This window comes from Mustela erminea, chromosome 15 (assembly GCF_009829155.1).
Source record: "Mustela erminea isolate mMusErm1 chromosome 15, mMusErm1.Pri, whole genome shotgun sequence".
Lineage (NCBI taxonomy): Eukaryota > Metazoa > Chordata > Mammalia > Carnivora > Mustelidae > Mustela > Mustela erminea.
In genome coordinates, this window is record NC_045628.1 from 63387852 (window position 1) to 63415491 (window position 27640).

Below are 27640 nucleotides of genomic sequence, written 5' to 3' on the forward strand. Positions count from 1 at the left end.
TTGAACAGAGGCATCATTTCTTTGGGATTCTAATTTCAGGTGTTTATGAAAAAAAATTTCACAGTTTGGATGTGAGAAAGGACATGAGGAGACCAAAGACCTGGGATTTTGCTAATCAGAATGAAACAAATGTTGAAAGACTTTTCAAATCTATTGTTGGTGGTACTCTGTGACTATGGTGAGTATCGTAAGTATGCTTCATGCTCTCAGTATCGATGAAGAAATGTAAATGTGAGGTTTATATAAATGCATGGATGTTGATGACTCTGGGGGGTGGGTGCAGTGGCTACAGTGTGGTACTTTTTAAACTGGGTTCTCTTAAAATTCTGTATTTATTGATTAAAATTTCCCTTTAAATATATTTTAAGTCTTAAAAAGAATAAAAAACAAGTCGCTTTCATTTAAACAAACTGGAGACAACATGTTGTGTTCTCTTTGACTGATTTCCTAGTATTTCAGTATTATACATTTAAACTCCACTCACACACATGAAATTACGTTTTTTAAATTGGGATTCTCTGTAAGATTCCACGCTCCTGGAGAGTTTTGCTGTTAGAATATCTTTGGAGCCAGTCCAAAGTTCAGTCCTTGCCAGTTGTATACCTTAGATGAGGTTCTTGTTGGCATCATGGGGTTGCTGTGAAGATAAAATAAGAAAGGCGAGACACCTTGAGTGCCTGAGCAAATAGCAGGTGTTCACCATTACTCTTCTTCATTCAGTTTGTTTCAACTAAAAATCCAGTTCATTATTCAGAGAGTTTTACACAACTGCTGAATGAGCAGATTTGATATTATAAAACTTGCTACTTTTCTTTTGATGATTGCCAAGTATTTCAAAGACTTCTAGGCAGTCCATTGTTTAAGAGTGGAAATTGTTTTCAAATTGATCAAGAAATGTGATCCAAGGGATAGAGAATCCTGGGTGCCTCAGCCAGTTAAGCGTCTGTCTTTGGCTCAGGTCATGATCTTGGGGTCCTGGGATCGAGCCCCGCATCAGGTTCCCTGCTGATCAGGGAGCCTGCTTCTCCCCCTGCTTGTGTTCTCTCTCTGCCAAATAAATAAATAAAAACCATAAAATTTTTTTAAAAAAAGGACCAGAGTGTACACTGTTCATTTTGTCCAGTGAATCTTCTCCCTCAACCTTTTCTTTTTAAAAAGTTTACTTAAGCAAGAAGATGCTTGATATGCTGAAAATCAATCTGAGATTCAATGATCTTAATATCATTTATCCCTCCTTAAAAACAGATCACTCTGCGTATAAGAGCCTCATACAAAAAATTATAAAAAGGTCCTGGATTTCGTAATGATAAAGACTTCAGGATTTGCCATTTTCACAAAGTCCGCAAGGATGTTTGTCATTGTGGAAAGCAAGTATCTTACTGGAGTATAAGAATAAAAGTTCGACGAGCATAAAACAGAGCATAGAAGTTGAGTGTACATGCTATGCTGCTAATAGAAAAGGAAATATTTTCCTAGACCTGGGTTTTTCCCACTTCTCCATTTGATATTGATCAAAATATACCATTAGCAGTTGTTTTTTAAGCAACATGCTTATATCAAGATATCAGTTACTTAAATATAATAAAGGAAAGGGGAGAACGGAATTGAAAGAGTAGAGAAAACTATACTGTAGGAGCCAGAATGTGGTACACCCACATTGCTGTTTTCTAAATGAGGATGTATTCTCGTCTATAAAATCAGGAGTTCTGTAGTGAAGTAGCAAATTCTCTCTTCAGTACACACCTGCTCTCTGAGCTGCTGAAACCCATCAATTGTATCTTTTTTCTCCCCAGTATCTGACTGGGCATGTGTGTCTTTTTCATTGATCGGCTGCCCATCAAATCGGAGTCTGATCTGCCTCCCCCTCCATTATCCCTATCATCGACCATAGGCTTTGTCAGTTAACTAAGTGATGTGTGGTCTCCATCTTAAAGTACATCAAAAACCATCCTGCCCCATGAGATTCAAATTAACCTGACTTTGGTTCTCAGTCTTAACTCCTTCCTAGGGCTGCGGTGAGTGTTAGAGTCTCTTTGGTTGCTGTTTACAAACAGGTGCTGAGTGGGCTCTGAACCAGGCACAGGCTCCCCCAGAATCAGCTACCTTCCTCAACCTTAACTCGTCTCCTCCGAAACGGACTATCTTGCAGCTTCTGTTTTGACTAAAGGAAAAAAAAAAAAAGAAAAAGAACTTTATTCTATTATGGTTTTCAGGCAGATGATCAAACATTTCAGGTCCTTCCAAGTTTCATATATTTTATTTCATGTCTTCTTAAATAAGAAATGGGTGATGTGATGAACTATTTAAACACAAAACAATACCTCTATGTGCCAGTATATCCACATGCTGATTCTAATGATCATTAACTGAATACATGCAAGGGAATATTTAAAGATGACCAGCCCAAGTAATACCCTGAGGCTCTTTGGACATATATATGATATAGTATGATATGTGTATATTATGTAAGATAATAATAAATTAATACTTACACATGTTATTTTCCAAGCCAAAAGAGCCCTGCAGTGTCTTAAATCTAGAAATGTTTCTTACCCTAGCCATGGGCCAGCTGATTGTTGCACTGGCAAATTCTGTCTCCTTTGATATGTATTTGGATCAAGTTCAAAATAGAAACAAGGATTCCTGTGTGTCTGTGTTTTTTCCACTCTTTACTTCAGCTGCTCTCATGGGTCTCTTTTTTAAAAAGATAGGATTGATGTTAACTGAGTGATGCTTGTGGGCTAGAAGTCATCTATCGCATCTAGGCTGGTCTGGGATTCAGTGTAATTAAAACTGGCAAGGACAAGCCTGGGTATGTCATAAACATTCACTCTGTCCCTTGGGCGACCTGTGCAGAATAAAGTGTCAACATTTCTCATCCATCTACAAATTTCTGCTTTGTACAAACCAACGGCACTGGTTCCAATACTGGTGAAAATGCTTAAGTACTTGTCTTGAATATCAGAAAATGATAACTTTGAAGATACTTAGGGTCTTCCATTTTAAGGAATCAAGAGCAGTTTGTACAGCATCATTTAAATCAAGTTTTCTCATGTTACTATGTATCCATTTCCTCCAAATTATCTAAACACCAGAATGTGATTTTTTTTTAATTTGAGATAGAGAGTAAGAGGGAGAGCATAAACGGGGTGGGAGGTGGGCAGAGGGAGAGGGAGAACCAGGATCCCCCTGAGCAGGGAGCCTGATATAGGACTCTATCCCAGGACCTGACCCGAAGGCAGATGCTTAACCAACTGAGCCACACATGTCCCCAGGATATGATTTTTTTTTTAAAGATTTAATTTATTTATTTGACAGACAGAGATCACAAGTAGGAAGAAAGGCAGGTAGAGAGAGAGAGAGAGAGGGAGGCAGACTCCCTGCTGAGCGGAAAACCCCAATGCAGGGCTCAATCCCAGGACCCTGAGATCATGGCCTGAGCCGAAGGCAGAGGCTTTAACCCAAGCACCCAAGCACCCCCAAAATATGATAAAAAAAAAGATTTTATTTATTTATTTGACACAGAGAGCACAAGCAGGGGGAGGGGGGCAGCAGGCAGAGGGAGAGGGAGAAACAGGCTCCCCGCTGAGCAGAGAGCGCCACATGATGCAGGGCCCAGAGCCAAAGGCAGACTCAGCCACCGAGGGGCCCCTAGAATATGCTTTATTTAAAAAGGGGGGAAAAAAGCTCACTTGAGTGAATTTGAAGATCTAACTTAATTGGCTTAATTAAGCAATTCATGAATCGGGCAGCATCCCATCTAGCAAGCATAGATGGCCCGAGGAGCTGTACAAAATGGAAAGTTTTTATAGGAAGGAGGGTGGGGCAAGAAGTTAGTAGCAAAAGAACAGAAAGGAATGTTTCATGCCAGGATGTCTTCTTTCTGTGTGTTGGGGTTGTGGGGGGGTGTTGGGAGGTGGCCCTCAGGTTTTTTTTTATCAAGGAGGTAACCTCACCAGTGCAGATCAGGAAATTTGAGATGGACTGTGGCAAGGCCACAGTCTGGGGTTAGGTTGAAGCTGTAATTAAGTCCTGGTTCTCTGTCCTGGGGGGCTTGTTTTCTTTTTAACAGATTAAAATGAGAGAAGTGGGGTACGGATTTCCATCTTGAGACCCACGATAGCTGAAGACCAAGGCCCAGAGCCGCTTTAGAACGGGAACTGCGTGGGGCCCAGCTCCCAGGATTGGCTCACAGCATCATTGCACCTCCTCTCTGGCCGAGGTCAAACTCCTCCTCCTTATGAGCAGAATGCTGTTTTCTTCAATGTCACCGGTGGTGCTGCTCAGAGATCTCTTGTAAAATCGACTCTGACCATTTCGTTTCAGTTCTTGGAGAAGCCGAGCATCTCCTCTTGGAAAAGCCAGGCCATGTAGCGCTAAGCAACAACACGGTGTCTCTGGATTTCCGGCGTTTCGGTGGTGCCAACGGGACACTGCGCAATGTGGTGCCAACAGGACACTGCGCAATGTGTCTGTCCTGTTGCTGGAGGCCAGCACCAATCAGACGGTGACCGCCAAATACCTCCTGACCAACCAGTCCCAGGGAACACTGGAGTTTGAATGCTTCTACTTCAAGGAGGCTGGAGACTACTGGTTCACGATGGCTCTGGAGGTAGCCCACAATGGCACTCAAGTCAGCCACTGGGAGCAAAGAGCCTTTCTCAAGGTCGAATGGCCCGTCTTTCACATTGACTTGAATAGGACGTCCAAGGCGGCGGAAGGCACCTTCAAGGTGGGCCTTTTCACCCATCAGCCACTGTGCTCCTTCCCTATGGACCAGCCTGACATCTTGGTGGATGTCATCTTTACCAACAGTCTGCCCGAGGCAAGAACAAGTCCAGGTCAGCCGCTGGAAATCAGAACCAGCAAGAGGACAGAACTCTCTCAAGGTCAGTGGCTTCAGTTTGGCTGTGCGCCCATGGGGCCAAAAGCCTACGTCACGGTGGTGCTGAAGCTGTTTGGCCGAGACTCGGTCATTACCTCCACAGGACCCATTGACCTGGCCCAGAAATTTGCATACAAACTGGTGATGGCACCAGAACTCACGTGTGAGTCCGGGGTGGAGGTGACAGTCTTCCCCCCACTGTGCATCTTCATCCAAGGAGTGATCACGGTCTTCAAGGAGGCCCCCAGACGCCCTGGGGAAAGGACCATTCAGCTAGCTGAAAACAGCCTGACCTTGGGAGAGAGGAGAACCGTATTCAACTGCACTTTGTTTGACATGGGGAGGAATAAATACTGCTTTGACTTTGGCGTTCCAAGCAGAAGCCATTTTTCCACAAAGGAGAGGGAGTGCATGCTAATTCAGAGAAACATAGGTTGGTATTGAAATTTTGAAACTTTTTAAAGCAAACTGGTGCCTCCATGCAATCAAAATTATTCTTTTGAGGTTCATTGAACTTAAGTTTCTGTGAACTGTACCATCATCTTTCTGGTTCACTCCTCATAATATCCTACATGGCCTTACTCTTACCTGAAAAATTAGGACTCATGGGAAGCTGACTCAGCTCACCGCTTACTTCCCTAGGTCTCAGTTTCCCTGCTAGTAAAACAGGGATCATAGGAGCATCTACCTCTTAGAGTTGTGAGAATTGAATGAAATATGTGCGCACAGTTCTCAGCATAACGCCTGGCATAGAGGAGGCACCAATAACTTTAGCCTCTATTGCATTTTATCTTAAAAAGTTATATTATTACATCATATGGCAAATCTATGGTAGGTATGAGCAGAATTCAAAGCTAAATCTCAAATTGTATTTGGTTGACTTCTGGCTTCCTCTCGCTGAGCGTGTCTCTTTCCCGTTATATCCTTCTTTGCCGGAATGAGTTTCTGTAGAAGTGAGATTTCAAAGCAAGATTTCTACAAACTTTACACTCTACGTTCTTTGTGTAATGCCCTATCTAATCACAAAGAAGTGGGGTTATTACAATTCCATCCATGCCCCGGGCCCCTCGTTGCAGTTCTTTTCCTTTTCCTGGGTGGAAGCCTGGTCTTGGCAAGAGATTCATCTGGCAGAAATTGTCTGGTTTGCTTATAGCTTCATCCCTGCTAAGCTCCAGGCCCCCCGAGGGCCCAAGCCTCTGACTGTGTCTGGAACTCCAAGTATTTCTTGCTTCAAATTCACCCATCTCCTCACCTTAGAAGTCCATTTTCTTTGACTCTCTCTGCACCCCCTAGTCATCTCCTGGCTTGCATTTACCTCTCCATCCAGTCTAAATTCCATGGCCCATCCCTACCTATCACATGTCTCCTATCAAGAGCCTAAACTCCTCTGCCCTCTTTTCCATCTGATGCATGAATCCGGCCATCTCCTGGCCGCCTTTGGCACACAAGCTGCATGGACGGTCACATCCAGGTGGGTTATGCCTCCCTCCTCAGCTGGACCCTCCATGCTGCCCGACCAGCTCTGCCCCCGTTCTCTAGAGCAGCTCCCCTCAGACCTCAGCCCCTCCCCTATCTTGACTCTCAGAGCTGAGTTCGTCTCCTGCCACCCAGGGCACCTGGCCATCAAGAACGAGCTCCTTCAACCTCCCACCAAAATGTCTGTAAGCCTACATCCATTGGTCTCCTTTATTGTCACCATGGAAGGAGTGTCACTCCTCCAATGCAAGGTCAGCCTTCTCCTCCACTGTGGATCCCAGTCCCTCGGCTCCTATCCGGAATCCTCTGTTAATCATCATCCCCTCTCTCTCCTCCGTCTAACAGTCCTTTAACAGGCTCATGGCCAACAGCCTTGAAATACCTAAAAATATCTCAGTCCTGTGACATCACCCTGGACCCTTACCTCGCTTCCCTCCCACTTCCTTGACTGTTCTTCATGGTCTCCCTTGCCGGCCAATTCCACCACCTGGGCTCATCTGTTAACTGCTCACTTCATATCTTAAACTAGATCCTGTTTTTTCACTTTTTTTTTTTAAAGATTTTATTTATTTATTAGAGAGAGAGAGTGCGCATATGAGAGGGGGCAGGGTCAGAGGTGGAAGCAGGCTCCCACTGAGCAAGGAGCCTGATGCAGGACTTGGTCCGGGGACTCCAGGATCATGACCTGAGCTGAAGGCAGTCGCTTAACCAACTGAGCCACCCAGACGCCCCACTTTCTTCACTCTTCATGCACCTGTTAGGTGAGCACCATTCTGAGACTGACCACTCCACGTGGGTATCTCTTCCCAGCATCTAAGTGCTGCTGCATAGCTGCCCCCCTCACATGTCTCTTGGGCATCTCGGAGTAATTAGACTCATCATCTTACCCCCACAACCTGCCCCTCAGTACAGGCCTTAGCCACCATTTCATTTCAAAGCAGAAGCCCAGCGGTCTTCCTCTTCTTCCTTACCTCCTATAAATAATAAATCACCAAGTCCCATGGGTTTTGGCTCCTTGGTGTCTGAATCTTGGTTTCAACCTCCGTCATCCCTTAGCTAACCTACGGCAACAGATTCCTCATTGATTCCGATCCTGCCACTGTCCGCCTCACTGTGTCACTGCAGGCAGAGGGATTATTTAAAATTCAGGTCAGCTGAGGCTGCACATACTTGTTGGTCACCAGGGCACCTGGGTGGCTTAATGGGTTAAGCCTCTGCCTTCAGCTCAGGTCGTGGTCTCAGGGTCCTGGGATCGAGCCCCACGTCGGGCTCTCTGTTCAGTGGGGAGCCTGCTTCCCCCTCTCCTTCTGTCTACTTGTGTGTCTCTTTGTCCAATAAATAAAATCTTTTTTTCTTAAAAAAGATTTTATTTATTTATTTGACAGACAGAGATTACAAGTAGGCAGAGAGGCAGGCAGAGAGAGGAGGAAGCAGGCTCCATGCTGAGCAGCGAACCCGATGTGAGGCTCAATCCCAGGACCCTGGGATTATGACCTGAGCTGAAGGCAGAGGCTTTAACCCACTGAGCCACCCACGTGCACCTAAATAAATAAAATCTTTTTTTTTATAAGATTTTATTTATTTGACAGAGAGAGAGAAATCACAAGTAGGCAGAGAGGCAGGCAGAGAGAGAGGGGAGGAAGCAGGCTCCCTGCAGAGCAGAGAGCCCGATGCGGGGCTCGATCCCACGACCCCAGGATCATGACCTGAGCTGAAGGCAGAGGCTTTAACCCACTGAGCCACCCAGGCGCCCCTAAATAAATAAAATCTTAAAAAGAAAATACTTGCCAGTCACCTCACTTGACAGGAGAATGAGAATCCACAGGACCCCTATGGTCAGGCTACCCAACCAATAGTCGCCATTTCTGGGCTGGGGTCTCCACCCGCCTTTGCCTGGTTGACATTAACCTGTCCCCCAAGTCTCCACTTGGGTTACTCTTCCTTGACCCCACACTAGTTAAATTCCCTTGCTGTAAAGCCAGCCCAGCATCCTTCATGCCTCTGCATGGCATCAGTTGTTTCTGTCATGGCTTGTTCCAAGTCTTTCTCCCCATGCCCCCCACCCTCAAGCCCACCACCAGCGGGGGTTGGGGGAGAGCTCTTTTGGTGTGAAAAGGCTGCTTGTGCTACCATGAAGCTATTTATGATATTTGACCCACTTAGCCTACCTGCACATGAATAGGTGCTCAATACAGGTTTTATTAAAGTGAAAATCGAACGCAAATTTGGCTGCTGCTGGTAGTAGTAAGAGAACTTGTATTAAAGTAATGTAATCATTTAAGATAGATTTGCCTTTTCAAAAGACGTTACTTGTTAGAAGAAGAAAATCTAACCGAACTTAGTGGAAGCAAACCTAGGGAAATAAAGATATTGGGGTCATTGGTTTAAAGACATTGGGAGCAGGAGGTCTGCTTTGTGGTTCTCCCAGCTATTGGGGTTTCCACAGATTTTTCTACTTGTCTAAGGACTTGAGTTTCCCCCCCACAGCAGCAGGGACAAGACATGAGAGAGAGGCAGAGCAGAGTGATTCTTTGTGTTTCCGGGCTGAGGGTGGTGAGGGGTTCCCTATGGCCTGCAGCAACTTGACACAACTGAACATCAGGGCTGGAAGCAGTGCCTGGAGGGGCTAATGCTCTTGGAGACCTCAGGAGTGTGACCACCCACCCATGGCTTTGACTCCAGATATCCAGTGACATTTATGCTAGCAACAGGGACCTCAAGGCCTTCTTGTGTTCTAGTGTAAGCATTTCTAACTAAATCTTGTTCTCTTCTTTTCATTTTCCACTTAAATTGACAGTTGACTTTTTTTGGCAGATGGTATCATTCAGGGACCCCAGTGAACCCACCATGACTTGTGTGAACCACTGCCCCACTGATTTATTAGTTCCTTTCAAAAATGGAGTATGTGTTTGATATGTGTGTCTCTTTTTCCAAATATGTCTTCAGAGCTTGAGAGAGTATGTAAATAACAACTTAATATATAAATATATAATAGGTTTTATAGAATATATATTATATAATATATATAAAATAGAAAAAATATATATTATATATAATAGATGATATATAATAGATGTTGCCACAAATGATTTTTTATGATCTTCATTTACCCTACTTAGTGTGAATGTTTCTACTTTTCTCTGCAGAAATATTAATGTGTTTGGTAATGGGATGCTGCCTGAGATCCTGCCAGGGGAGTGTTAGTAGTACAGAACGGTAATATAGGACACAGCACTTAGTATCTTATAAAAATAAATTCAGAAATCCTAAATTATGAACACATCTGCCCAAGGGTTTCAGACAGGAGAGTAATTTAATTTAGGATAAAACTTTTTTTTTAAAGATTTTATTTATTTATTTGACAGTTGGAGATTATGAGTAGGCAGAGAGGCAGGCAGAGAGGCAGGCAGAGAGTGGGGAAGCAGACTCCCTACTGAGCAGAGAGCCCGATGCGGGGCTCTATCCCAGGACCCTGAGATCATGACCTGAGCTGAAGGCAGAGGCTTTAACCTACTGAGCCACCCAGGCGCCCTAAGATAAAACTTGATAATTAATGATAGAGGGTATAAAGTCATAGTCACATAGTTTTTTTTATTTTTAGCTTAGTTTTTTTTTTGATAAATGAAAAGTGTATATATTTAATATATAGTTTCCTTGATAATTTAAATTTTTAGACTATCTTGTTTCTGTACTTAGATGGTCTTATTTTTCCTTCAAAATGACTGACAAGAGCTTTTTACTAAGAACAAGAGAACTATGAACCCTGTCGTTTCCTTTCTATTCACAGATTCTGTGTTATCTTTAATTGTCTGCCAGAATCTTTTTAAGCTACTCATCCACTTTGTGAGTTACTTTACCTAAAACTGGAAAACTTAACGGTTTTCTGAAAGTGAAGCAGTAAACCCTTCTGAAAGTTAACTCTTCTTTTGGCATTCCTTAGGAATGTCCTTTCAGGATATGTGACATAATGGGTGTGATCCTCTGACATAATAAAGCTAATGTTTATTTAGTGGATTACATTGCACCAGGTGCTGCTCTAAGTGATCTATAAATATTAATCTGTTTAATCTTCATAACAACCTTTTGGTTTAGATTTATTATTTTGTCACTTTCATGGGTGAAGAAATGGAGGCACAAAATTACGTAATTTGCCCGAAGTCGATGGTAGTTAAGTGGCTAAACCACTACTGGTGCTTGATTGGCTTTTTCCATTATTCTGTACTGCCTCCCGTACAGTCAACCGTCAACTCATGAATTACACAATATAGAGCTTTTAGAGTGAAAGAAGTTATAGTATTTCCTCCTCATCTCACAGGTTTATCTCGTGCTGTCCACCCCTCTTGATAGACACATAACACACTTTGGAATCCACTGGCTCAGGCATAAGCATGATTCAGCCATTATAAGGGAGCCTTTTTTTGTGCACAGAAAATCCGAACTGCTTATCCAGGTGACTGCTCCATTTGCTGCTTTTAGTTACTCACTCTTGCCTATAGAAACTTTCTTATAAGCATGTTTTGCTTAGTTGCTTTAGTTTTTGAGCAAAATGTCTTCCATGTGTGAGTATTTCAGGGGCAGTATTCTTTCAGATAGTCTTTTTTTTTTTAAGATTTTATTATTATTATTACTATTATTTTTAGCAGAAAGAGAGAGATCACAAATAGGCGGAGAAGCAGGCAGAGAGGGGGAAGCAGGCTCCCCGCTGAGCAGAGAGCCCGATGCGGGGCTCAATCCCAAGACCCTGATATCACGACCAGAGCCGAAGGCAGAGACTTAACCCACTGAGCCACACAGGTGCCCCCCCCCAACTTTTTTTTTTTAAGATTTTATTTATGTATTTGACAGACAGAGATCACAAGTAGGCAGAGAGGTAGGCAGAGAGAGAGAGGAGGAATCAGGCTCCCTGTTGAGCAGAGAGCCTGATGTGGGGATTGATTCCAGGACCCTGAGACCATGACCTGAGCCGAAGGTAGAGGCTTAACCCACTGAGCCACCCAGGCGCCCCCTTTCAGATAGTCTTGAGGCATGTAAACAAATCTGCCTTTTCCTATTCCAGACAAATTTTGCTCATTCAGAATTATTATCCTCTATAGTAGCTGAAAGGTATTTATCCTGGCCAAACAGGTTTGTTATGCAGTGTGAGTGCTTGTATGGACATTTAACCAGGGCAAAACAAAACAGCTTTCATTCATGAAGTAAGAGTATTTGGAATATTGGTCATTTGCTCTTCATTTCTAAAAAAGGATGACTACCTACCATTAGCATCGACCTGGTTGGAACTGGAGGAGATTATGCTAAATGATTATTTCAAGCAGAGAAAGAAAATTATCATACAGTTTCACTTATATGTGGAACCTAAGGAATAGCATGGAAGACATTAGGAGAAGGAAAGGAAAAAAGAAGGGGGTGGAATCAGAGAGGGAGACAAGCTATGAGAGCCTATGGGCTCTGGGAAACAAACATGGTTTGGGGGGTTTGGGGGATGGTTCAGCCTGATGACGGGTATTAAGGCGGGCCCGTATTTCAAGGAGCACTGGGTGTTATACTCAAACAATGAATTATGGAACACTACATTAAAAACTAATGAAATGCTGTTTGGTAACTAATACAATTAAATAAATAAATAATAATAATAGTAAAATAAAAAATGAACTACAGTTATCTAATGACCTTCCATTTGCTTAGTATTTACCTCAAAGTTATTGGTAGAAAGCTTCAGGGAACAGATAGAATTACTCAAGGTATTTTTTAAAAATTGCCTTATTAAATTAGTTAATTGCTTTGAGTGATTTCCTTTGTTTCCTGTTCAGTTAATTTCATTTAGAAATAAAAGGGCATAAGGTGTACCTTAAATGTTTCTTTATTTTTTATTACTGATTGTCCTACAAGTCATGATTTTACTTCCAAGGGAAAAGGGCACAGCATTTCAAAATGTAAATTTTGACATTAAGATTCATGCTTTTACTAAAACTTGTTTTTTTTTTTTTCTGGCCACTCATATTTGGAATTTTTTTTTAAAGATTTTATTTATTTGACAGAGAGAAACCACAAGTAGACGGAGAGGCAGGCAGAGAGAGAGAGGGAAGCAGGCTCCCTGCTGAGCAGAGAGCCCAATGCGGGACTTGATTCCAGGACCCTGAGATCATGACCTGAGCCGAAGGCAGCGGCTTAACCCACTGAGCCACCCAGGCGCCCCCTGGAATTTTTGTTTTTTGGTTGACAACTAACTCTATATATTTATGTAGATTATATTTATGTGAAGTAAACAAGAGTTAAGAAAGAATAACAAAGATTCTTAGTATTTATAGTTCTGCCTTTTGTGGTCTTAATATGAACATAAGGATAAACTATGCATTGGCTTAAGTTTAAATTAAGATTTCTCAGTGGTAGAATTTCCAGTAGCTTTTTCAAAAATCAACCACTAAACTTTAACTCCGAGAGGCTTTAATATGAGTGTCCCAGAGCTTTGCAAGCATGGGGGGCTTAGTGTCTGAATCGCTCTGAAGCGCAAGGACAAAGCGGGCCCATTGTTCTTCCATCTGTGATCTGAAGACACAGAACCAATATTGTGTTCAGTTGGACCTCTGGACGGAACATAATTACCACACCTCAGCTGATGTTGGTCCAGCATGGTGGTTTGTAATGCTCACACTCCTGTGAAAATCCCAGAGACTTTTAATTGCTATGAAGAACTCATATTCCATGACTCACTCCAAAGATTGCACCACTTGGATTACCTGGGAATGTATTTGCCCTATGTGCTCTCCTTATGTCTTTGTCGTGCTTTCTATACCTTTGACTGTATCGAGTTTTTGTCCATAAAGCAGGAAGAAAGACTTTTATACAGAGGGTGTTTTTGTGCCTAGGAGTGCAATGACTTGAGTCTTGAGGTTGGATGGGTACTGATAGAGAAGGGTCTTACGATGATTTTTTATAGGGAACTGTTTAATTATTCAATCTGGCAGTGATTCAGTATATTCTTGGAAGAGCTGTTTGCATGTGTCAGTCAGTAATAACTGTCCTGGGAGTATTTTGTATGTATTTTGAAGCTCTGATGTTAGGTGCATCCCCATTTAGCGTTGTCAAGCTCCTTGCTGAATTGATCCTTTTATTGTTATGTAATGTCTCTCTTTATCCCTGGTAGTATTTCTTCTTCTGCAGTTTACCCTGTCTGATATTAATATAGCTACTCCAGGTTTCTTTTAATTCATGTTCACAGGTATAACTCCTCTCATCGGCTTACTTTTAACTTATTTGTATATTATATTTAAAGTAAGTTTTTTTATTAAAAATTTTTTAAATTGGATATAGTCAACACACAATGTTACATTCGTTTCAGGTATACAACATAGTGATTTAACTTCTCTATGTATTACGCTAGGCTCACCACAAGTGCACTTACCGTCTGTCACCATACAATCCTATTACAATATATTATTGACTATCTGGGTAGTTTTATGTCTATTTCACCTGTTCTTTGTTTCTTTTTCCTCTTGTTTCTGCCTTCTTTAGTATTAATTGAATATTCAATTTTAAGGTTTACACTTTATATATTTTTTAGTGGCTTATACCTTAAAATATTTTAGGTGGTTGTCCTAGAGTTTGCAGTATATATCTTTGACTTTTCTTGATCAGCCTTTGAATGAATAATCTACCTTTTCTTGATCTATCTAAGCAATAATATTTTGCTTCACATGTATATAAAGACCTTATTAACAGTATATTTCTAACTCATTAATCCCATTCTTTGTGTGATTGTTCTCATAAATTTTACTTTATATATGCTGTGAACACATAATACTAGTTTTCTTTAGCAATTCTATTTTAGAGCATTTAAAAATAAGAAAAAAATGAATTTTACCTTTACCTTTATAAATGCCATTTCCAGCACTTTTCAGTTCTTTGTACAGATGCAAGGTTTTTGTTCTGGTATCATCTTCCTTCTGCCTGAAGGATTTTCTTTTAACATTTCTTATGGTGAACATTTCCAGTAATTAATTTTATTCATTTTTGTTTCTCTAAAAAGTCAATTTCTCCTTAAATTTTAGAAGATACTTTCACTAGATATAGAATTCTGGTTTGGTCATTATTTTCTTTCATTACTTTAGAGTTATTACTCCATCATCTTTGGCTTGCATGACAAGAAGCCTACTGTTTTTCTAATCTTTATTCTTTTGCATGCAATGTATTTCCACCTTCCACCTTCCTTCCCTGCCACAGCCTTCAAAGTTTTCTGGGTTTGGTTTTTAACTATTTAAATATAGTATGATTAATTTTTTGTTTATTTTTTTTTATCCTACCCGATGTTTTCTGAGCATCTTGATTTAATTTACTATCTTTCATTAATTTAGGAGAATTCTTGGTCATTATTTGATTCCCTTTTTTTCTTCTGCGATTCTAATGACATGGATGATAGCCTCTTTGATATTGCCCTTCAGCTCTTGGGTATTCTTTTCTATTCACTCTTTCTTTTTGAGCTTTGTGTCTCTGTCTGAGTGATTTCTACGGATCTATATTCAAATTTACTCTTTATTTCCTCAGCTGCATTGAGTCTACTGATGAGCATTCTCTGAGAAAGCATTCTTCATCCTTGTTACCATGTGTTTCACTTCTAGCATTCCATTTCTTCTTCTCAATTTACAAATCTCTAGTGAAATTTTTCATCTGTTCATCTTGCCAACCTTTTCCACTAAAGTCTTTAATATTAATCATAGCTATCAGAACTTCTCTCTCTGATAGTTCCAATATCTGGGTCACATTAGAGCCAGGTTTCTTGATTACTTTATCTCTTGATAGTTTTTTTTTTCCTTGCTTCTTTGTCTCATAATTTTTGGTTGAAATTGCACGTTTTAATTTAGAACTGTAGACACCAATAAATAGTATTTGTGTGAGGAAATGGGTATACCCTGTTTTAGCTAGGCATTTAGTGTGGGGATTGGGTCAATGTACTAAGGAATTAAGCTGTGTTGGGGTTTTGCTGTTGCTATGGCCATCCTTGGGGAATGACAGAGTTTAGAATTTTCTAATGTTGCTTTGCAGTCAGAGTAGGAGTTGGCTTACCAGAGGATTTTCCTCCATGCTTCTGTTGCACCCTCAGTTTAGGCTTGAGCCTGCACATAAGAGAGGTTTTCACCTGTCACTCTTGCCCTTGCCCTAGCAGTAGGTTGTTGTTATTGATACTTGGAAATTACTAGCATGCTGCAGGGTAGGGGTTGGGTGATGGGAGCTAGAGAGCTTTTTCTTGTTCCAGTTCATTAGTTCATCTTAGACAAATGCTGTGCCCCTGAGTCTCAGAGATGGGGCCTTCTTGATGATCTTGCCCCTCTCCAGTGATAGAAGCTCTCTAAAAGTCTGGCCCCAGTATATTTTTTTGCTCCTTCCAGGGGTGAAGGATTTCCTTCTTTTTCCATTCCTTAGAAGTACTATATCTCAACTGGTGCTCTCAGAATGACGGGGCTTCTGCTTTGTTCCCAGTGGTTGAGGCTCTTGTTGGGAGAGCAGATGGGGAGAAGGATCCAGGTAAGGTTTGTGTGTTTTCCACAGTGCCACTCCTTCCAGCCTCAGACCTCCACCACAAGAGAGGCTTTCTCTGGTCTTGCACCTACCCTCAGTCCTTCTTGTGAGCATTTGGTGAGATCCATGAAGAAGAGCCTGCAAGTGGGTACAAATTCCCATTGGGTTTGTGGCTCCCAGGGCTTTTGTTTCTCATGCTAGCCCACACCAGGCTTCTAGCAGTTCATTATATTTTTAGATGACTTCTCACCAGCTTGTATGAGGCCTGGTGTCCACCCAAAGAAGCTGGGTTTGCATCCTGTCTTTCCTTAGAGGAGCCTGACTTTCCTAACATTTCAGGCCATTTGGTTGCCCTGTGAGCTTTACTCTAGGATAGGTTCCAAAAAGGTTAACATTTTGTAAATTATACAGCTTTCTTTTGTTTTAAGGCTTATTAAACACTCTTTCCAGCTTTCCACATCTTTGGGCATGTTTTTATTTACTGACTTCAAGGCCTGAGATTTAAGTTTGCTGCTTCATTTGAGTGCAGTTAAATTCTGATTCTCAAATGAACTAGCATTAAAAGCATGGCTAATGTCCTTGCAGAAACTTGGGGACTGTGGCAGCCGTGGAGCCAATGTAGTACCACGTGTGGGGATGGTGTCAGAGAGCGACGCCGCGTGTGCCTGACTTCCTTCCCCTCCAGACCTGGCTGCCCTGGAATGTCCTCGGAGACCTCCCTGTGTTCCCTGGAGGAGTGTGCTGGTAGGTACCTTCTTTCTTTGGGAATCTTTCCCCAGAGGGACTGTTGAATCTATGCCCGCCTGAAAATCAGCAACCTGAATTCACTGACACTCTCTTAGTACTGCTGGCTTTACTAAGACTGTGTTCATTAGTGTGTCTCTGACTGGGAGTATCTCGTCAGTGAGATGACAGGGGATTGACCAATGTGGAAGATAAGGCAATGAGAGGCAAATTCTCTAAAGTAAAGATTCAGACATCTGAAAACATTTTTCAAAATACAAGCAGGGGGATGATCATTTCTTCCTAAGATATTTTTGGTTTTCTTTTTGTTTTCTTATTTATCCTTCCTTTACTTCTCCCCACCAAAGTTGCAGAAGAACATATCATCTCAGAGAAGCCTGAGGGGACTACGTAGACCGTTATTTGTCAAAATGGGGCAAGTCACGCCATCTTATCTTCTGAAGGCCCTATGTTTACTACCCCTACCTAGGGAGGAGAAGGTGCGGAGATTTCTTCTTGTCATCACCTAGAAAGTGGCCTTTCCTTCATCCTTTCAACATCTTGAAGGCACTCAGTAGGTGCTCCATGAGTATTTGATGTCAATGGTTTATAGATGTGATGCTGACATGGCTTCGTTTGGTTTGCTTCAGCTTATGGAGTTGAATTCCATTCATCTGCTACAGGTCACAGAAATAAGAATCCTTGCTCTTCCCACATACCATCTCACCAACTGATCTATAGCCAGTCCCCGCAGTTAATTTGCTGGCCTTTGCTCTGTTCCTGACCCTTAGATAAAGTCCTCTGTCACTTCTTCCGCTCTCCAATTCGACGTTAGAAAACTGTCCCTAGTTCCTTGTCCGTTGGGGTCTGGAGGAGTCAGATGTTTTTTTGTGTTTGGATCTCAGAGCATCTTTTAGCCAAAACTACCTGGCAGCAACATCTTGGCCAGTGTCCCTGCCTGTGGCCTAGGAAGTGCATTCTTTCTAGCTCATTTTTCCAGCCAGTGCTGTAGGCCTTGTTCCCTTCATTCCAGCATCCTGAGGGTGTTCCTTCTTCTATTTTTCATCAGACTTGGGCTCTTCTGCTAGCCCTCAGTCTGTCCTGCTTCTTTCATAATCCCTTGACCACACCCTGAATCTCTTGTTCCTCTGGTTATATGTCATATTATTTTCTAAGGCTCTTTTCTCCATCTACTCTTCGTTCAGAAGTCTCCCTCACTTTCACAGCTCCTTTCTTGGGTATAACTACCTTCAAATACACCCATTCCTCTCAATTCTGGGATGTCATGTTGTGTTAAGGTATTCCATCTAGGGCACCTGGGTGGCTCAGTTGGTTAACCGTCTGCCTTCAGCTCCAGTTCTGATTTCAGGGTCCTGGGATTGAGTCCCACATTGGGCTCCCTGGTCAGCAGGGAGTCTGCTTCTCCCTCTGTATCCCCTGCCCCAATTTGAGCTCTCTCTCTCTCAAAAATGAATAAAATCTTTTAAAAAAGATATTCCATCTAGAGTTCCATAATGAATGAATGAATGAATGAATGAATGCAATTGAATTTGGTCAATTGTCACTGACTTCTACTGTATCTTTAGAAATGACAACAATATCAACCTTTTATTGACCATCTGCTATGTGCTAACACTTTAAATACATTATCTCACTTATTTGGGACACTGTAGCATAGAGAGGGAACTGACCTGCCCAATATCAACAAGCTAGAAAGCGGAGGACTAGATCTGACCCATACTAAGCTACCTATCTTAAATATCTTGCCTTTCTACACAGGCCAGTTTAATTTTCTGGAAGCATCCACACCCTAGAATTAATAATAATTTTTGAGGATATGTGAAATTATTTCATGTTCTGATGTCCTAATTCTTTAATACTCAATGGGAACTAGAAAGTTATATATTATAAATTAGCAAAAGGTTAAGTGCTATAGGCATGCCTACTTCTAATGTAAGTGGTCCTTAGAGTTATGTTTACGTGGATAAAAATGATCATTTCTTCCAAGTGTTCTTCTCCCTATTTAATATATTTCACACTCTTTGGAAATGTTAAAATCTGTTCTCAGGGTGCTTAGCATCAAGAAATCTCCTTTACTTCAGGTGAAGGAGGGAGTCGATGAAGCAGAGAGGGCTAAGGTCAGCAGCTCTCAGTCTTTTCTCCAGCCATGTTTTTGAGGAGCCAGCCACAGTGAAGGCTAACAGCTAAGTAAAGAGGTCCATCATGCACAGGTACATTGCTGCTTCCCATGGACATAAGCCACCACTGCACATGGAAGAAGTGACAAGTCAGGAAACAAATCTTTCACCATCCAATGGTGTTCACTTGGTTGCAAGTTGGGAGTTTTGTTTGTCTTTGAAAGAATGTCTGCATCGAGTTTTATGTTAGTTTGACCATCTTATTCAAACAGGAGTGGGAGAATCCATCGCCATTACACCCACATTCCATCCGGTGGGATATTGACCATTTTGCCATTCCCTTTTTAAATGAGTTAACCTAACATTTATCGGATACCAACTGTGTATAAGTTATTGCGACTGGGGCTAGGAATATCTAGATAAGACATGTTCCTGTCTGGAAGGTGCTTATGACATAGTTGCTCAGCAGGCATGTAAAAAGGCATAATATACAGTACAATGTAGAGCCTGCAGTGAGAAAGGTATCCACAGCTTGCTCGGGAAACTTGCAGGGGTGAAAATTCATGCTGGGAACACCTCCTTTCTTGGAGGTGGTGATATTTGAGCTTAAGTGTGAAAGCAGAATAGGTGCCACCTAGGTGAGCTAAGTGAGAAAGGGAACTTCAGCAAAGGGAGCCATGGATAAAAGCACAGAAGAAGATGGCACATTAAGAGACCCAGAGAACTGAAATTAATGTGTCTAGAGCATAGTGTGCCAGGAGGTAGTGGTAAGAAATGAACTCCTGTGGGTGGCAGGAGTCAGATCCTGAGGGGCCTTGAAGGTTTGGCCTGTATTTCAGAGGGATGTCTCTCAGGGGTAGTGTGGAGAATACATCGGAAGGGCTAGGAGTGGCAGCAGCAAGGCCATTAAGTTTTTCAGCAACCCAGGTGAAAAATGAATGGCCGTAGGGATGCAGAGGAGACAAGGACTCAAAGACTCTGGATATGTTGAGTGATGAAGAGGGAAGAATTAAAGGTGAAAACCAGGATTCTAGTACTGGCAACTGCATGGACACTTGTGCCATTTCCTTGAGATTGGATATATTGGATGAGGCACAGATTCTGGGGGAAAATTGATGAGTCTTGGGCATGTGGAGGTGAAGGTGTTGGTAGGACATCAGTGGAGAGAGCAGAGCTAATGGACCCAGGTTGAGATCTAGATCTCCTTGCTCCAAAATTCCTGTTCTTCTCTCTGAAGGAGCACTATCATTGAAACCAAGAAGAGAAAAGGTCAGAGAAAGTGTTGGGCAGTAGCCTATACTGCAGAGGTCAAGGAATGTCCAGACAAAACTTCTTTGAATTTAGCTATTAGGTGATTACTGACATTGGCAGAAGCCATTTCACTGGAATCCTGGAGGCAGTTTGCAGGAATCAGAGGTGATGTGGAAGCAGTAAGTCAGCAAATGCAGACTCCTTTTTCTGTAAGCTTGGCTAGGAAGACCAGGAACAAGATATGAGAGTTCTAGAAAGTTCTTTTTAAAGTAAGAAGAGCTTGAACATGTTTCTCTGGAGCTGCATAGAGGAGAAGCTGGAGATCATTGGTACAGAGCATTGATCCCCCGGAGAAGGGTGACCTAGAAAGCACTTGGTAGACTTGCCTTTGTAGGAAGATACTTCTCCCACTAATTCCATAGGGAAAGAAGTGAATAGAAGTGTGGCTGATCCTAAGTTTATTGGGGAGAAGACAGCAGAAGGAGCTGGGAGAGGGGTATACTTGCCTGATAGCTTCTGTTTTGTTTTTTTTTGTTGTTTTTTTTTTCTGATCCAGTGGAATTCTGAGGAAGAGGGTAGGTAGAGTGCTTGGGGAAAGTGGTGAAACGTGTAGGGGATGGAAGCGAGTTGCTTAGGAACCCATTTAAAGATTTGCAGGTGGTCAGGTTTGGGGGCTGTCAGTATATAGAGGTCTTGGCCTGCATGGGTGTATTATTTTCTCCACCAGGTCTCAGGGCCTGGGTGCAGCAGTTAATAATTCACATGTCTTGTTAATCTAGGGATGGACTTTTGGTGTAGAGCAGGGAAAGGGGTATGTCTCAGTACTAGAGGTCAGACGGTTGAGCTTATTGGCAGGAGAATGGTTTGCGTGATGGATCGTGAGTGTGGGGTGAGTGTAAGAAGGATGAGTAAGTGAGAGAGGAGGATACTGCTCAAAAGTGAGCTATGAAGTTTAAGATTTTGGAAGAGGAGCAGTTGCAGACAATGGGAAGGTATGATATGTTGGATGGACAGGTAGGCCTGGCTAGGGGATGATGAGGAAGACTGAGACCCGGGTGCTAGAGACTGATGGCTGCCATGAGGTTGGGAGATGACAGTATTGAGAGGGGAGTAGGTGGATGGTTTGAGTAGATGGCACGGGTATGAAAAGAGTAGAAGACACCTTGGATATTACCCTTAGTGACATATTTATGGATATATTTTTCCTCAGGCAAGGGAAACGAATGTAAAAATAAACAATTGGGACTGCACCCAAATAAAAAGTTTTTGCATAGCAGAGGAAACCGCCAACAACACAAAAGGGCAACCTACTGATTGGAAGAAGATACTTGCAAATGATATGTCCAGTAAGGGGTTAATATCCAAAAAATATAAAGAGCTTTTCCAACTCAACACCACACAAGCAATCCAATTAAAAATGGGTGGAGGATATGAATAGACGGTTTTCCAGAGAAGACATAGGGATGGCCATCAGGCCGATGCAAAGGTGTTCAGCATCACTAACCATCAGGGAAGTGCAAATAAAAATGGCGATGAGATATCAACCTCACAGTGGTCAGAATGGCTAGTATGAAAAAGGCAGGAAATATAAGTGTTGGTGAGGATGTAGAGAAAGGAGAACCCTTGTGCACTCTTGGTGGGAATGTAAATTGGTGCAAACGCTGCAGAAAATAGTATGGAAGCTCTTCAGAAAGTTAAAAATGGAAATACCATATGATCTAGTAATCTGCAACTGGGTGTTTACCTCCAAAATGAAAACACTAATCCTAAAAGATATATGCACCCCTATGCTTATTGCAGCATCATTTACAATAGCCAAGATATGGAAGCAACCCAAGTGCCCATCAATAGCTGAATGGATAAAGAAGAGATGGTGTAAATAGACAATGGAATATTGCCCAGCCATAGAAAGGATGAGACCTTGTCATATGCAACAACATAGATGGACCTAGAGGGTATTATGCGAAGTGAAGTAAGTCAGAAAGAGAAAGACAAATACCATATAATTTCATTTATTTGTGAAATCTAAAAACAGAGCAAAACAAATAAGAAACAGACTCAAACACAGAGAATAAACTGGTGGTTGCCTGAACGAAGTAGGTGGGTTGGATGGGCAAAATAAAGGAGATTAGGAAGGACAAACTTATAGTTACAAAATAAGTAAGTCATGGAGATGCAGTCAGTATATATAGACAGGTAGATAGATTTTTAAAGAATTAATTAAAATTAAGAGTGATTAATTAAAAGAGTTTTTATATGGAGGTGAAAGAGTTAGTTGAAAATGGCAATCAGGACTGGGGAGAGTGAGGAACTGTCCCTGCTGCTGGTCCTGTTTGCTTAGAAACAAAGTATGTGTCACAGCTTCCACCCAAGAGGGTAGGCAGTGGGAGGTCATGGTCATGGACATGACACAGAGAACTGGTGCTCGTAAAACTGTGCAGGCAGGTGACTGGAAGGGCTTGCAAGGTGGAGAGTGACAAGGAGGAAAGAGGAGAGGGTGGTAGCATCAGCTGGTCTCAGGTTCCCAGGTGTTTCAGTGGCAGGACAGGCTGGATCCCGGGTGGCATCTTGAGGCTTAATGAGACATTTTGATGACCCTGGACAAGCCAGTTGGAGAAAGCAGGGAAGAAAAAAAACAAATCAACGGTCCCATAGAAGGAAGCAAGGGGACTGGACAGCTGGAAACAGACTGAGAAACAGACGCTTCAACCCTCAGGAAATACAGTTCCTGGTTATTAAATGTGAGTTGCATTACATTACCTAAAGACTGATTTTCACCTATTAATTTCCCAAGATATAAAATTTAGGTACAACCTATCTGAATTACTTTGCATGTCAAGTTTTATACTTGGTAGAATTTCCCGCTGTGCATCTCAAAGTACATTGAACTAAAGCTATCCAGGTTTACCTTATCTTAGGCGAAAACCTTGATTTTACCAGGAAACTTTCCTTATGCTGCTGCTTGGTGGAACATTTGGGACACGTTGTCAGCAGGAGCTGGCGAGCCCAGGGGTCCCCCGCCACGCCCCGATCGTGGTTTACCTGCTCACCTCCTCTCTGTGGGTCCTGTGTTCTGGTCTGCTTTAAGCGGCCAGCAGGGACGCGTGCATAAGGCCAGAAATCCCAGTCCCTGTTTATTCTTTCTAGAACTGCGAGAGCATCAGAGCCAGCCTCTCCCAGCCATAAAACCACGCAGGGGAGCCCTACTAGAGAATACCCATCTGTTCTTTCTTTCCTCGTAGCTCTCCAGCCATCCAGCGCGTCTCCTCTTCAGCCCCAGGGCCCCGGGAAGTCCAACAACGTCGTGACGGTCACGGGCATTTCCCTGTGCTTGTTCATCATCGTGGCCACGGTGCTCATCACGCTGTGGCGGAAGTTCGGCCGCGCCCCCAAATGCAGCACCCCGGCTCGCCACAGCTCCATCCACTCCCCCAGCTTCCGGAAGAACTCGGACGAGGAGAACATCTGCGAGCTGAGCGAGCAGCGCGGGAGCTTCTCGGACGGGGGCGACGGGCCGGCGGGGGGCCCCGGGGACGCGGGCATCCCCCTGACCTACAGGCGCGGCGGGCCGCTGTCCGCGGAGGACGACGCCTCGGGCAGTGAGAGCGTGCAGTCCAACGCGCAGAAGATCATCCCGCCGCTGTTCAGCTACCGCCTCGCCCAGCAGCAGCTCAAGGAGATGAAGAAGAAGGGCCTGACGGAAACCACCAAGGTGTACCACGTGTCTCAGAGTCCCCTGACCGACACGGCCATCGACGCGGCCACCGGCCCCCCTTTGGACCTGGAGGGCCCCGAGGAGGCCGCGGCCAACAAGTTCCGGCTCAAATCCCCGTTTGTGGAGCAGCAGGCGGCGGCCAGGCCCCCCTCCAGGCTGGACCTCCCGGTCTGTGCCGCCAGCTGCGCGGTCAGCCCCAGCCAGACCGTGATCCGCAAGTCGGCCCTGAGGCACGCGGGCGGCAGAGGGGCGCTGCCCGAGAGGAGCCACCCCAGGGGCTCCCACTTCAGGAGGACCGCGAGCTTCCACGAAGCCAGGCAGGCCCGGCCGTTCCGGGAGCGGAGCATGTCCACCCTGACCCCCCGGCAGGCCCCGGCCTACGGTTCCAGGACGCGGACCTGGGACCAGGCGGAGGAGCGATCTCGGCCTCAGAGTCGAGGAGCCGCCCCGTCCCCTGAGAAACCGGACCATTTCCACGGGGCAGGTGCAACCAGAAGTCCATTAAGTCCTCCCCCTAAATCCTACAGCCTGGGGCAGCCCGCGAGGAAACCAGACCTGGGGGATTGCCAGGCAGGATTCACGGCCAGCGGTGAGAGAACGGAGCCGCACAGAGCGCGGAGGGGCCCGTCCCCCAGTCACAGGAGTGTCTCGAGGAAGCAGCCTTCTCCCACGGCCCCCAAAGAGAGCTACCAGAGGGTGAGCCCTCTGAGCCCTTCTCAGTGTAGGAAAGACAAGTGTCAGAGCTTCCCAGCCCAGCCTGAGTTCGCCTTCTATGACAATACGTCATTCGGCCTTACCGAGGCAGAGCAGAGGATGCTGGACCTCCCGGGCTATTTTGGGTCGAATGAAGAGGATGAAACCACAAGTACACTCAGCGTGGAGAAGCTGGTCATCTAGACCCAGATCAGCCTGAGACTTCACACAACTGGGGTCCTTTGCCTGGCTCCTGGTATCAGTGGCTCACAGTGTTCTATGGACTATATTATGCAGCTATTTGTACATTGGGGGGGGGCGGGTAACTCAAGTGTGCATATGTGTTTTAATTCATAAAGAAGAAGTTACTTAGCCTGAACTTTTCCCTTTGTTATCCCAGTTCCCTTGGTTTATTACTAATAAGTACAATAATAAAATTTAAACAAGAGTGAAATAGGGCTCGGTCTCTCATGTGGGTATGAAAGAGGGCAAAGGTGACTTTAAGGATGAAGTGCTTTGAACACTTTCTTGGCAGTGTCCAACATGAAGTAAATTTGGGAGTCTCCACAACAGTAAGGGCTGGAACAAAGTTAACTTGCCAACAGAGCTCTGGATTATAATTTACTAAGTTATAAATACTTAAGAATTTGACTCCTACAGGGGCAGTACTGAATGGCTTTCATGTTTAGCTGAAAGGCTGATTATATTCCAGGAGAACTTTTATGCCAGAGTTGGGTGATATCTTCTAATTTTTTTTATGCAACAAAGAGTTCTGGTGCCTTGACACAAAATTATGTGAGTTAATTCAGTTTTGGAGAAATAATAAGAAGCTGATTGTTCAGGTAGTGAGTCATCTGAAGACCTAGCCATATACTCATAATTGTTTGGTGCAAAAAGTGTACATTTTAGAAAGGAAAGTATTATCTCCTGAGAGAATCAAATAGAACACGGACAGTGGATGCTGGCAAAGACACTGCCTGGTATTAGGATGCTGACTATGCATTCCTGGATCAGACTGGCAGCCAAGACCCTAGAGGGTGTCATATTGAAACCAGTGTGTTTATGTTTCTAAAGATGACTTTATCATGTTACTCAGACAGTATGGAAAGCAGGTAGACCAGATTGTGATTTTAGAGCTAAGTTTTTAAATTGGAAGAATGAAGTAAAGAAGGAACAGAGAAAATAATTCCTTTAGAAACAAATCTTTTGCTTTCCTTTGTGCCTACCACATTTTCCAGGTGAAGAATTTAACACTCAGGGAGGGGAATTAACTCCTGCAGGGATATCTGGATGAACATGGACTCACATTTTTATTCTAATAACCTCTTCCTCTGTACAATGCCATCGCAGCCTTTACAAGTCTTCTCTAACAGCAGGGACTTCAGGAGAAAGCTGGCCCTTTTAGCAAGAAGTCACAGAAAGATGCCTTTACTGGATTTTCCTGAAGGAAGGAAGCTTTCTGCTGCTGGATGTTAGGACTGGCCTTGCAACTTGCTTTATTTGGAAGTGAGGGCTAAACAAGGACCTAAAGCCTGGGCTCTTTCCTTGCAGTCTGGCATCAGGTACCCTGTGAGCACTCTTCAATCTGGTATACTTCCTTTCAGCTCTTGAACCTAATGCCTTATCTGCCTATGCTTGGGTAGCTGCCCTTTCCTTCTTTGTTCACCATGACCTCTCTAGCTGCCACACCCACCTTGCCTTTTACATTGTTTTTCTTCTTCCTTTTAGAGTTTATCAGGATGTGAGCCTGCTAGTGAGGTTTCAGAGACCACTGGAGAGAGTGGAATTAAGCGGGACAAAAAGGAATCATAAATGCAAATATTATACCTATTCAAGTTTCTCTTACATTGTTGTATTACCACTTCATTTGTGCCATTGTTCAAAATTAAAACATACTTCCTTTGGGAAATGCCTTAATTATAACTATCTACCTTTCAGGAACAGGAGGAGTAGATTATTCAGTGGTATCTGACAGCTGTCATGTGCTGATGCGAAGAAGAGGAAACCAGACTTCTTAATCTACACTTTCTTGGTTTACCATATTAGAAAGCTTTGTTCTCTTTCCAAGTTCACAAGCTTGCATGCCAACTTTTGAGGACAGAGGATACATGCTCACTTGTTCCACACTTCACAGTGAATTTCCCTACAGTGTCAGACTAAGACCAAAACAGCTGCAAGGAAGGTGAAAATTAGAGAAAAATGCTACGAATGGAAAGATTTTCTATTAAATCATGTTCTTCCCCAGTATATCATGCATCTAAATTAGTATAACAGTGAATTAATATCAGTGTACAACCTGTTCACCATCTACCTAGCAGTTTTCTGTGGCTCTCATCAAGAGGCAATCACTACAATTCAGTTATTCTAATTTGTCTCTGAGAACAAGAAAAGTAGTTGCTCTAGCATTCTCCTTGGTGGATAAGTGATAAGCTTCATTAGAAATAATATCCTACAGAGTAAAGTGTTCCAAATGAAAGAACAAGAAAAAACCTCAGGAAAGACCTTAATGAAATGGATATAAGTAATCACCTGATAAAGATTTCAAAGTAAGAGTCATAAAGAAACTATCTGAAAATGGGATAAACATGGATGAACACGGTGTTCATGAAAATACCAAACAGACTTCAGGGAAGGTGGTAGAGTAGAAGGGTCCTGAGTTCACCTCATCCCACAGAAACACCTAGATAACTGTCATATCAGTGCAATTAATCTAGAAAATAACCCCAAAGACTGGTAGAATAGACTTTCCATGGTTAATGGTAGAGGGGAGACCTCACTGAAAAGAGTGGGAGAGGCAGAGATGTGGTTGGGAACAAAACTCCCGGCAAGACCACAAATGGGAGGGACACCACAAGCAGCAAGAAGGGAGAGGAGCAGATCCCACAACAGGCAACCTAGACAAGGTGGACCTGCACTGGGAAGATGAAGCCCCATAATATTTGGCTTTGAAAACCAGTGGGGCTTAATTACATGACCTTTTATATCAGCAGGGTTTAACGCCCGGTTCTTTAAAAATTAGGAGGCAAAAAAAAAGTTTAAAAATCAGTAGGCTTAGCTCTTTGAGAGTGAGAGGGCCACAAGAAACTGAGTCCCTGTCCTTTAAGCGCCAGAATAACAATCTCACTGACAAAGCATAGAAGCAGGAGTTTGAAAGTATCTAGGGTATATCTGAGGATTTTTTTTTACTCATCTCAGAATGTGTGCTGGGAAGCAAGGATCTTTAAGCAACTTCTCCCAGAACAAATG

General features: G+C 43.2%; 1 protein-coding gene across 1 annotated transcript in view; it reads left to right on the forward strand.

Moving 5' to 3' along the window:
- The window catches only part of LOC116573995 (thrombospondin type-1 domain-containing protein 1-like), a 30384-nt gene extending 2957 nt beyond the window's left edge, over nucleotides 1-27427 (forward strand). The window contains 5 exon segments of the mRNA XM_032314471.1: nucleotides 40-178; nucleotides 4327-4430; nucleotides 4433-5318; nucleotides 16460-16618; nucleotides 23229-27427. Coding sequence (XP_032170362.1) covers nucleotides 121-178; nucleotides 4327-4430; nucleotides 4433-5318; nucleotides 16460-16618; nucleotides 23229-24598 — 2577 coding nt within the window. The 5' untranslated portion in view covers nucleotides 40-120 and the 3' untranslated portion in view covers nucleotides 24599-27427.
- Nucleotides 27428-27640: the final 213 nt, after the last annotated feature.